Consider the following 11,576-nt stretch of genomic DNA (forward strand, 5'->3'; position numbering starts at 1 on the left):
TTCAACAGCAAATCTAAGTGAAAATTGTTTGGTTTAAATTATTATGGAACAGAACCTAAAAGGAACTTTATTAAATAAACATAAAAATTGGATTTAAAGGATGCACATATTGTAATGTATTCTACAATAGTCATTTTTTTCACTCTACGTTCCATGTGCGTATGGTATAGAAAAGACACTGAATAGAACAAACAGAATCCATTTTGTACCCTGAAACAATTGGTAGGCCTCGTGAGGGATTGCTCAGTATGACTACATGATATATGATGGCTTTGCCATCTCATAAAAATTATAACTAATATGTTGGCCTCTTTGGTTCCAAAATTTATGTATAATACATTTAACTGTATTCATTTTTTGCTGCTATAAAAATAACATTTTTTTCAAATGGCAGTTTTTTGACTAATCATGCAACTAAATCAGTGCAAACATTAAAAGCAATCATTCGCTTTAAAAAAGAAGCAAAAGATTTAATTTCAAGTATAAAAAAATATAAAAAAGTCATATCATAAGTCCAGTTTTGTCTAGTATGGGTCAACACTTTAAATTGCATAGCTCATGCGGCACCTGTTTACCTAGATAGTGAGCAAAGATAAGTGCACTATCAAGTACCACTTTTCAAGGCATTGAAATTTGCAAGTGCTATTATACGTGCATTCAAGCAGTTTGCAAGTGCTATGCTGTATCATTATTTTCTGATCTTTATGGCCATCCTCGACACCTCCTGGTAAGGAAATTGAAAGCACTCTCCTCTCTCCTCCTTTCCGAGACTTGTTAAAATGTTCCTCGCCCGTTATTAAACGCACTGCATTTTTCAGAACGTCTCCACTCTGTTACTGTCACTCCTCTTCAGGGTTCATTGGTTTAGCCGTGGTAGCGGTTGCTTGTTTGCTCGTCCCCCACATGATGTGTCCTTGCCGAGTCCCCCCTTGAAGAACACAGATTGAAACCTTAGCTTTGCATTCTCTGAACAGCGAGAGATGCCAACGGCCACCACAGTCCAGATACGGTATCGGATCCCCTTTTCCAAGACACGGCGGGTGTAGCCATCCACGGACTGCTAGTGGGCAGTTAAAGCATGGGACCACGCCAGCCCAGCTTCTGACTTCGCAACGGTCAGATGTTAGAAATACAGCAGTTGCTGACGTGCCCGTCTCCTTTTCTCTCTCTTTGATGGTACCACGCGATTCCTTACTGGAAGTGCTGTAGGAAGATGCGGGTATCTGTGATGTTTACATTTAGATAAATTTAAATTAAGAGGAAGTGATCACCTCCCAAGGCAGGTGTCCTGCAGCTTCCCGTTAGACCTAAGAGGTGACGGTTGACTTTTTTTTCTTTTTTTTTTCTTTTTTAATTTTCTAAGTTTGGTCATTTCGACACCTGCGTGCAAGAATACGTCGTGTTCTTGCAGTCTGTGCTTTTGCCTGAGCAAAGGGAGCTCGTTTCGGTCTGACTTCGCCGGCAGGCGGGGAAACAGCTGCTCAGCCGTTCACTCGTACTGGCAGGCATTTAGGTCCGTCGTCACTGGTCACTGGCTTTCTGTGCTCATGTCCCTCTTCTGAGCTGCCTCGTGTCTGTGTCTGTGTCTGTGTGTGTGTATGAGCGCGTGTTTGTGTGCGTGCCCACGATTCGTGTGTGTGTGTGTGTGTGTGTGTGTCTTTAAGATATTTCATAGCATTAACTTATAAGTGGTAGAATATATAAGTGTCCAAGATCCACAAACTGCCACTGTCCTGACACCAAAGTGAAATGACTTTTTTTTCTTTTTTTTTTTTTTTTTTTTTTTTGTCAAACTTTTCCACAGTGACTTTCCAACACTGATGCCTGGATACACAGTGAAACTTCCTCCAACACCATCTCGTACGGGAATGTTTCTCTCTTTCTCTCGCCCTCTCTCTCTCCCCCCCCCAAAAAACACACCTTAAATCAAGCACAACCACATTCTTCCACAATCATATTGGGAACGTCCCTTTTCACAATGTTGTATTCATCATCAAAGTACAGCATTGACATTGTGCTAAGTTTGGTTGGAATGCAACAGGAGTTCACGGTGCCCGGGTTCAGCCCCCGCATTCGGTACTGATTCACGACGGCGGTGTGAAAGGAGGAAGCCGACCCCGGGACGCCGGCCAAGTAGGCCGGGCAGCTCCCTTCACAGTAATTCCCATAGTAACCTGATGGTGCTATGATCCAGTCATTCCACCCAATGAGTCTAAAGTCAATGTAAAACTGTTGCCTGCAACATAGATTGGTCCTGCCATCGCACTCCAGGCCTCTTTTCCGGATCCTGTGTTTGTTATCGGCGAGGCGGGCCTGCACCACTAAAAAAGGCCGGTGGGATTCCTCCCCGGGGTCCACATAAATTGGCAGCACTGAATACTCTTCACAGCCCTCACATTGAACATCCAAGTTCAGTCTCCTTTCTCCTCTCTCAAACAGAGCCTGGATCGCCTCTGTCATGGGAAAAGTGTGCCAACCACTTCTTTTGAGATCAACTTTCTTTTCAACCACATTCCACTTGTTGCTAGTGTCCGGGTCTTGGAAATAGACTTTGACTCTTACTTTTCGCCTGCTGCCTTTCTCTAAGACATATGGAAGCAGCTTCAAGTAAAGCCACAGGCTGGCTTGAACGACAAACAAGTTCTGGTTCCCTTCATTCGAGATGAAGAAATAGAGGCGGACTCTAGATGAGGCCAGATCGTCTGCAAGATAAGGAGAGATCAGCAAGATTAAGTCAAAAAGGAAACGTTAGCTTGTGTGCCATTCTGGATTCAGGGACAATGCTAGAGCACAGCGGATGGAGAGAGCGGCGAGGCTGCGCCGGCCAGAGGGCACGCACTGAATCAGATATCCCCAATTTGCAATCGAAACCCTTTGAAAAGGGACTTCTCACAGCAACCTTCATCACCGGGCTCTAGTCGGATATGTCAGATCCACAGGCACCAGTAACAGCTCTCCAGAACCGGGTATTTCCAGCCAGCCAGCTCTGAAGACGCTACAGCAGCACCTTGAAAAGGCCGGCACTCGGACTCTGCTATCTCGTCGGTTTAAGAAGAGTTTTAACTTTCAGCTACCCGCCGATTCTCGCGGGGAGAGCCCTTTCAACAACCACTGAAACGCCAATGCCAAACCAGGGATTTTGTTTCGATTTTCACATATTCTCACTGCAATTTAACAGAGAGGATACATGAAACGGAGGGGAAAATATTTCAGTAATGTGCCTGCTTATCCAACAGATCAAGCTAACCCCCACTTAGTCTGATAGAATATCTGTTATTATTAATCGTTTCAATCTCTGCCTTTTCGCCCCGCAATGATAAACTCCCATACAAGGTGAGGCAATGAAGCGGTTGCTCTCGCTGTAACGCCGTTACTGACTGTTCTCAATGCGCTTTTCAATAACACCAGAATTAAAGGAGCAAAATTGTCACAGAAAACCAAATGTCACCAAATGTCTGACATAACCCCTTATTTGTAAACAAAAGAACCTGCTGCATGAAATGTTTCAGAAATACCAGTGGCCCTGCTGCAATTTTGTACTATAAGTCCTAACTGAATTTGGCGTAGGTGATAAATGTGCAAGCTGGCCTTTACAGCGGAGACTGTAATTCTGATCCTTGAATCAAAGCCTCCCAATCGCTATTTAAAATTATTGCTGGAAAGGCATTTTCTCATCTGTCCTTATCTGTTTCGCTTCTTTCTGTACAGAGCCAAATGTAGATTTTTCTTTTCTTCCTTCTCTTTTCCTAAGAATCTTTATTATTTTTGTCAATCTCTGAATGGGATTTTTTGCATAGTCGGTGTCTTCATCTGTTACCCTAGATGCCTTTCAAATGTGCCTCCAGGGCCCATTCGGTACCTCGTAATGCTTCAGGGGCAAAAATTTTCACTGTGTTTGTCTACGTTTTACATAAAGTCAGTTTTGGAAGTGTTACAAAAGCCAGCGATTGACTGAATACTAAATGGAAGTACAAGCCCACACCAGATCTCCCAACAACAGCCTATTAAAAAATAATAAACCCCAAAATGTACCCTAAGAAAGCCTTTCCCATGTTAGTAAATACACAACTTCTTTATAAACTGTGGTGACAGTGACAGAAAAAGAACAGTACGGTGTTGCTGCACCAATCCACATCACTTGTGTTGTGTGAGATTGTGTGCGCCCATAAATTTTGTATGTGAATATAACAAGCATATGTATAATGCAACAGATCCCATAGATACTGTAAATGTATATGCCTTTGGTAAGTGGGAGGGTAGATAAAGAAGATGAGTGGGCAGTATACAGGATAGAAAGAGATTTATTTTGTGGACAAATGATATATAGATGCCACAGGAAGATAGAGAGAGAGAGAAATGAACTGAGCGATAGAGCGATGACGGAAAGGAGAGATGGGCAGATAGACAGGAGAGAGCTAATTTGCAGAGTGATGGTATTATGGCCAGATGTGCAAAGTTCACAGGCACAGCGGTTGCCTGGATAAACTGCTGGAAAGCTACGTTGAAGGGACTCAGTGACACATAACTGCAATGGCAGGACAGGACTGAGATGGCTGGTACTGTGGGGATGGATGGCACAGTTAGTAAACAGACTGATGGACAGAGAGGAGACAGACACACTTGGGAAGACGCGGTGGACAAACAGACAAGGCCAACACTACAAATGAGAGCTAAATAAATGGGAGACAAACGGAAAGGGAGGACGGGTGAAGGCAAGCCTCAACAGACAGATGCATGCAGTGAACCAGATGAATGTGCAGGGCAGGCAGATGAGGCGAGGGATGCAAGAGATGGAGTGGGACAGGCGGAGGAGGGACGGTGGGACGCACAGGGACGGAGGCAAGCCACGATGCAGCTGGAAGGACTGCCGGAGGGAAGCCGGGGGCACGGAGGCCGCGGAGGGATGGAGGGACACAGCGAGGGGAGTTGCAGGGCACAACCCGGGGAGAAGCCCGGGCACAGGGACATGCTCAGGGAGGACGGGAAGGAGCGGGCAGGGCCAGGGCAAGATGGTGCGGGGCAGAGGGGAGAGCGGGTGAGGCGGAGGGCATGCGGTGAGCCCGGCAGCCAGGTGCCGGGGGACAGCAGGCAGGAGGACAGGCAGGGGGCCGGGCGGCAGGGCCAGGCAAGGGCGGCCAGGGGAGCTGCCAGGGGTCAGGCAGCGGGACGGAAAGGGTGGGCAGGAAGACAGGCAGGGCGAGCGGGAGGACTGACAGGGGTCGAGCCGGGGGACTGACAGGGGAGAGGCAGGACAGGTAGGGAGAGCGGCAGGGCAGGGGGCCGGGGCAGGCCGGGCAGGGGAGGGCGGGCGGCGGGGGCGCGGGGCCGGGCGGCGCCCACCTGTCTCGGCGAAGCTGATGATCTCGGAGACGGGGTCGTGGGCCGGGGGCCCGGCACTCGCCTGCCCGTCCAGGCTGGGGATCTCCACGCGGCCGTCCTCCCGCACCTTGCCGGCGTGCAGCTTGCGCAGCGCCGTGACCATGGCCGCCTTGGGCACGGCGTGCGTGATGTTGGGCCGGTCCCGCATCTGCAGCCGGCTCAGGATGTGCCTCTTCACCGCCTCCAGGAAATCCCCGTCCACCTTGCCCGGCTCCTCGGGCCGCCGGAAGCCGCAGGAGGTGCATGTGTCCTGCGGGGAGCCGCCGGCGGGGGCCGGCGGGGTCGGGGTGGCCGCGGCGCCCAGCAGGAGCAGCCCGCAGGCCAGCAGCGCGGCCAGCACCCCCCGGCGAGCCGCCCCGTCCATGGCGGAGGAGCGGGGGGCCGAGCTGGGGGCCGCCCCGAAGCGCCGCAGGGAGCCCGTCTGCAGGCAGCGCCGCTCCGTGCGCTCCGCGGCGCGGAGGGGGCGGTGGCAGCCAAGCCGGGGGGGCCGCAACCGCTGCGCGCAGGGGGGGAGCCGCGGCGGAGGGAGGGGGCGCCCGGGGAAGCGGCGTGTGCCGCCGGGGAGGCGGAGGGGGAGGCTGCACACGCAGGCACCGAGGGCGAAGTTGGCGGGGGGGTGGGGGGGGCAGCAGGCTTGGCGTGCACGGAGAGCCCGGCTCCACGGGGGAGGGGGACGGCAGCAGGTGAGGGGGTGGCTGCGGAGCCCGGGGAGGAGGGAGGGGGAGCGGGGAGCGAGCCGGAGGTGCGAGGGGAGCCGGGGAGCAGGGGGGAGGCGGCGCCGCGCTGCCCCGGTGCCCCGCGCCGCTTCAGAGGGGCATCCCCGGGCGCAGCCGCTCCTGGTCCATCGCTCGCTTCGGCAGGTCCGGGCGGGCCGCGGAGAGGAGCTCTTTAGTCCAGCGTCATTGAGGGGGGTCAGGGAGATAAACGAAGCAGATTTATATACAATCCAATTTATAGCCTGGAAGGGGGGGGGGGAGAAATGCCACTTGTACCCCCCCGCCCACTCCGCCCCCGCAAGACAACAATCCACAGGCCGTGGGTGCAGGTCTCTCAGCAGGTCGGCTCCGCGCCGCGCCGCTCGGTTGTCCCCCTTCAGCGCCCGCTGCTTCTCAACGTGCCATCAAAGTTGACCCGGAGCATAGCTGGGGAGAGGGCCGGGGGCGGCGGGGAGGGGGTACGCGGCTGGCAGCTCCACAGTTGCGAGTCTTCTGCCCCCACCGCCCCGCTTATTATTAGCGAGATGCTTTATTTTCGAAGCAGCGCGGAGGGTCCGGAGTCCGGCGAGGATGCTGCGGCGGCGCCCGGCGCGGCTCCCCGCCGCGGGCAGCGGCACCGCACGCTGCGCGGCCGCGGAGCGGGGAATCGGCTCGATCCCGGCGATCCCAGGAGAAGCAGCACGGATCCACTCGGTCAGACCAGCTCTTCAGCTCGCTCCCTCGCTCGCTCTTTTTAAACAATATCTCCCTTGTTGGTGGTTTGGGTTTTATTATTATTATTGTTATTATTATTTTAAGTGTGATTTTTGTTGTTGTTGTTGCTGCTGCTGCTGCTGCTGCTCCAGTTAATCTGTCTCCCCCTCTCTCTCTCTCCGCGTCTTTTTGATCTTTCGCTCGCCTTGTGCTGGCTTGAACGCTGTGTTTTGTTTTGGTTTGGTTTTTTTAACGCGTCTGATGTTCCCTCTCGGATCCGCAGTGGAAGGTCTCGGGGAAGCGGCTCGCTCCTCGCTTATCTTCCTCTGATCTCCTCCTGCTAATTTTCCCCCCCTGCAAAATCACGACATTGTGGCACTTTCTACTGAAACTTTTATACAGGAGTTAAAACCACGTGGGAACTCCAACCTATAACAGAGACGCCATGGGTTCCTCACTATTTAGGAGATTAAGTTAAGTCTTTTGCCCCCTGGGCTATTACAGTAACTTCCTGATGTGGAAATATTAACTATGCAGTTTCTTTAACTCCCCCCGTCCCCTCCCTCCCTCCCGGTTCCTGCAAACACACCCACCGCACACCGACCCCCGTCCCCGTCCCGTCTCACGGCAGGACGGACGGACGGACGGACGGACTCCGAGCGGCAGCAGCCCGGCCCCCCCTCCCGCCCCGGCCGGGAGATGGATCCCTCCCCCCACGGTGTTCCTTGCCTTTTAAGCACTTGAAAGAAGAAGTCATTAGAAAGTTTACCGTCGGGTTGGCTTTGCGACGGGGCGGGTTTTTGTTTGTTTGTTTGAATGGGCCGGGTAATCGGGGCGGGTGCCGGGGATTGTGTGTGTTTTCCGTGGGGCAGGAGAGACGCGGGCGCGGAGCCTGGCGGAGGCAATGCGGGGGGGGCTCGGGGCGGCGGCCGAGGGGAGCCGGGAGGGGAGATAACGGGAACGCCGCGCTCCCGCAGCCGCGGCGGGGAGCCGGCGGGATCGCCGGCCCTGCCCATGCCCTGGGAACGGGTTTTCCTCAGCGGGGCAGCCCCAGGCTCTGGGAGGGCCCCAAGGTAAAGGGGGGGCTGTGATCCCCCCCGCAGGGGTCAGGAGAGGTTCCCACTCGGCTCCCCCCAACAGCCGAGCCCGGGGGCGAGCAGCCGGAGGAGGGGGGGAAGCCCGCCGCGCCTCCGCGGCCGCGGCACCGGGGCGTGATAGCGAGCCACGCTGCGCCCCCGGCTCCGCGGCGCTCCGCGGCACGCCGCCCCACGCACCCCCCGCGCCACGCGGGCAGGCACGGCCGGGGCCGGGCACCCGCGGTGGGGCAGCGGCAGCGGCGCGGCTCACCGGCGCGGCCCCGCGCGGACGCTGTGCCTGGCAGCCGCGGCCGCTGCGCGCTGCCCCGCGGCCCTGCGCGCCGCCGCCGCGGGGAAGCCTGGGCAGAGGGCGCCCCCTCTGGGCCGCGCGGGGAAGCGGGCGGCGGGGCCGGGGGGTCACCGGGGCAGCGGCGGGGGCAGACCGGCCCGCCGGCCGCGGGCAGCGGCTGTGGGAGCCGCTGGAGCCCCGCTGGGAATTAACGGGCGGAGGCCGGGCCGCCGCCACTCCGCGGCCCGGGCGCACGGAGGAACCGGCGGTGGCAAGCGGTGGCGGAGGTTCCCGCTGGCCGGGTCGGAGAGTCTCGTCCCGCAGAGGCGGCGGTCTGGGGCTGGGAAACGGGAGATGCGCGCTAAAGCCCGTGCTCCGAACTGGGCAGAGGAGCATCTGGGGCTGAGTCTCCTACAGCCCAGGAGCGGGCCCAGGCGACGGGGCTGCCGGCTGCTCTAATTACATCTTCTTTCTTCTTTTTTTTTTAACAAAGAAAAATCTACCTTCAAGAATGAAAGCAAATCTCAAGACCTTCATCTTTTTCATTGAGCCGAATGCTGGTTTTCAAGGGGCAGCAGAAGCAGGACACGCAAATGTCAAGCATGACAGCTAAGAAGCCCCTTCTGTGCATTTCAGGTTTTAAAAGAAGAATAAAACTTCTCCTGTATTCCCGGACTGCACACATGTGAGCTCTGTTAGTTGTCACTAATACGAGCAATGCAAGAGCGTAAAGAGGGTCAACTGGAGGATGAGCTCGTTACTGTGATTTAAGAAAGAGACAAATGCTATTCTCATCATAAATATTTTCTTTCTTGTTCTTACTGCAAAAGAAAGACACTTAATGCTGTGCTTCAAAATCACATTGCAATCCCAATCTGATTGTTCATGTTGGTTTTAATATAAACACAGTCTAATGGCATATACAGCATTGTAAATCAAATCCTCAGTGTCACTGGAGCTACCCTGACGGGAGATCAGAATTAGATACAGTATTTCCTCCCTGCCAGTAACCGGTTTTGAATGGAAAGCCTGGAATGTAAAAAAAGAAATAATACTAAAAATCCAATCACTCTGACATCCTGTGAGCTAATAAGAGCACGTGAATGCAACAAGCTTAGTACTTCACAGTAATTAATTTGACAGCAAAGAGCTAACAAGAAAACAACAGGCAGAGCAGTGATGACTGGTTCACAGAGGTCACTGTCAAACAAGAAATAGGTGCAAACACAGTCCCTCTCTCTTTGAGAACAACTATTTCATTGCCCCAGTGAGAATGAAATGCCAAAGAAGGAAAATATAATGTCTTCAGTGCGGATAACAAATCTGGGAAGGTATTTCTAGTAGTAAAACAAGGTAGATGTTTTCTTTTTTACATACAGTGATCTTCAATCATCCCTGTTACTCACTGCAGTGGCATGTTTTGGCTGTTTTTTCTCCCTCTCTTTTTTGGTTAGCCAAAGCCATTTTGCATATTCAAATATTGGGAAGACTTATCTTCTCTAGCAATTACTAACAAACTAATACACTAATAACCTCTATTGTTATTTAAAGTGTGTCCAACATAGCATTCTGAGGCAGCTCTCACACAACGGACTTTCTCTGGCTTCCTCCTGGAGAAGAACTTAATCAAACCTTAGATGCTTTCAGGCAGAAGAGCCTACAGGATGAGCAAACAGGGTTAACAGAAAGAAATGTGCTATTTGATTTCTAATCTTGCTCAGGAAGCATGGCCTATTGATTGAGCCATAAAGCTCTGTTAATTTTAAGATCTCCTCAGCTTTCAGTTCTTTCCCTTGGGCATAAACTTGTTGCTTACACACAGTGGCTGAACTATCAGGGAAGGGGTAGCTTCACACTCCCCCCGCTCCGCTCTCCTCCCCCCCTCCCCTCTATTCTATTTGTTCTGAGCTCATCTGCGTGAGGGTACATTTTCACACACACCTTCTCAAACCGGCTGCTATTCATCTGATTCAGGGTCATGCTTTTCCATACATTAAATGCAGAGGAAAACTGGGAAGGAAATGGCTGGGATTTGTGCTTAATGGGCAAGCGCACGACTAGGCGGGGAGCCCCGCTGTGAGAAGGTACAGCATCGGAGGGTATTTTCTGTAGAAACATCAAGTCTCATGACTGGAATCTGATGCTTATTAAAGCTACTAGTATAATGAAATCAGTACAAACTGAGAGCCTCAGCCAGTGTAAATCGGCATGTTTCGGAGACATCAAACCGCTGCGACTCTTTCTCTATACTCTAGATATTTGCTTATGCACATTTTTCTCAGGGGGCGGCAGATACAGAAGTCACGCTTTTGGAGAGGCCAGTCAGTGCAGCTCTGCACCTTCCTGAGCCGGTGGGAAGCTCTGGAAACTGAGCAGACAGCGATGGCACAAGGCAGCTCCCTCACTGCTCTGTGTTTCCATGATGCCCTCAGTGGGTCCATAACGATTTACACCAGCAAAGGATCTAGCCCTGCACGTATTGCAAAGCACCTTTTATGCTCTTAAACCATTAATAATATCTATTAGGTAATCTTACTAATCCCTTTGAGGAAGGATTTTCTTTACTGTACTGATGGCTGAACTGAATAAAGCTTCATATATAAGAGGCCTGGTTTGCACTAGAAATGCTTCTCCTTTGATAACCAGTAAATACAAGTTTTACTAGCACAAGCATCTTTTTCTGCAAGCATTTCCCAAATAAAATAGGCTATACTGGCAAAAGCACTTTTTTTTGCTTGTATAGCTGCATCTACACGGGGGATTTTTGCACATAGTGAAACGCAATCTGTTTTAAATGGCACTTCAGAAGAGCATTGCTATCCCACAGAAGTTTCAAGGCTAGACCTTGAAGTATATACTTCTGCCCTGTATCTGAAAGAGCTTTTTACAAGGTGGCCATTGTCATCTTCCTGGAAATATAAAGAAACTGAGACGCACGGTTACAGGGGCAGGCTGGGAGCACTGTGCTCTATCTGGAATTTGTATTCATGCTATTCTTTTGCTTCAGATGAAATTATGTATCCGTAATCACACTGCTTCCTCACTACACACAATTACTTTTAAAACAACTACAACAAAAACAGAGGATATTTCAAAAGTACCGTAATTCTGTGGAAGGGAAAGTCCTATTGAAAATCAAGTGAATAAATGCCATTCTGAATGACCTGGACATTTTCTGAACTGGCAAAAGTAGACCTAACTCATGAAAAAAAACACTAAGAGGTTAATCTGGCTCCTTTGCTCCTGCCTGTGCTTCTTTAACTGAAAACTGCCTGTTAACAGAGATTTGCTCTCTCTAAAAAAAGTGTCCTACTCTGAACACCACTTGGAAAAAGGGGGTATAGCAGGCAGAAAAAAAGGACCTGACCAAACTGGGAACCTCCTGCTCTAAAGCAGGTAAAAAGAGAATCTGGAAGATGAGTC

At 51.9% G+C, this 11,576-nt stretch overlaps 1 protein-coding gene and 1 long non-coding RNA gene across 2 annotated transcripts; one reads left to right on the forward strand and one right to left on the reverse strand.

The window, feature by feature from the left end:
• Positions 1-751: 751 nt before the first annotated feature.
• On the reverse strand, positions 752-5,823 carry INHBB (inhibin subunit beta B). Its single transcript, XM_075152893.1, has 2 exons — positions 5,341-5,823; positions 752-2,702 (listed from the first exon to the last, which is right to left on the reverse strand). The coding sequence occupies exons 1-2, from the start codon at positions 5,741-5,743 to the stop codon at positions 1,927-1,929; spliced, it is 1,179 nt and encodes a 392-aa protein (XP_075008994.1). The 5' UTR covers positions 5,744-5,823; the 3' UTR covers positions 752-1,926.
• Positions 5,824-5,998: 175 nt separating this feature from the next.
• LOC142083464 (uncharacterized) lies at positions 5,999-10,758 on the forward strand. The gene is made up of 3 exons (XR_012674061.1): positions 5,999-6,062; positions 6,640-6,788; positions 8,647-10,758. It is a non-coding gene; the product is annotated as an uncharacterized LOC142083464 (long non-coding RNA).
• The last annotated feature ends 818 nt before the right edge of the window (positions 10,759-11,576 follow it).

Source organism: Calonectris borealis, chromosome 6, assembly GCF_964195595.1.
Source record: "Calonectris borealis chromosome 6, bCalBor7.hap1.2, whole genome shotgun sequence".
In the NCBI taxonomy this organism is placed as follows: domain Eukaryota; kingdom Metazoa; phylum Chordata; class Aves; order Procellariiformes; family Procellariidae; genus Calonectris; species Calonectris borealis.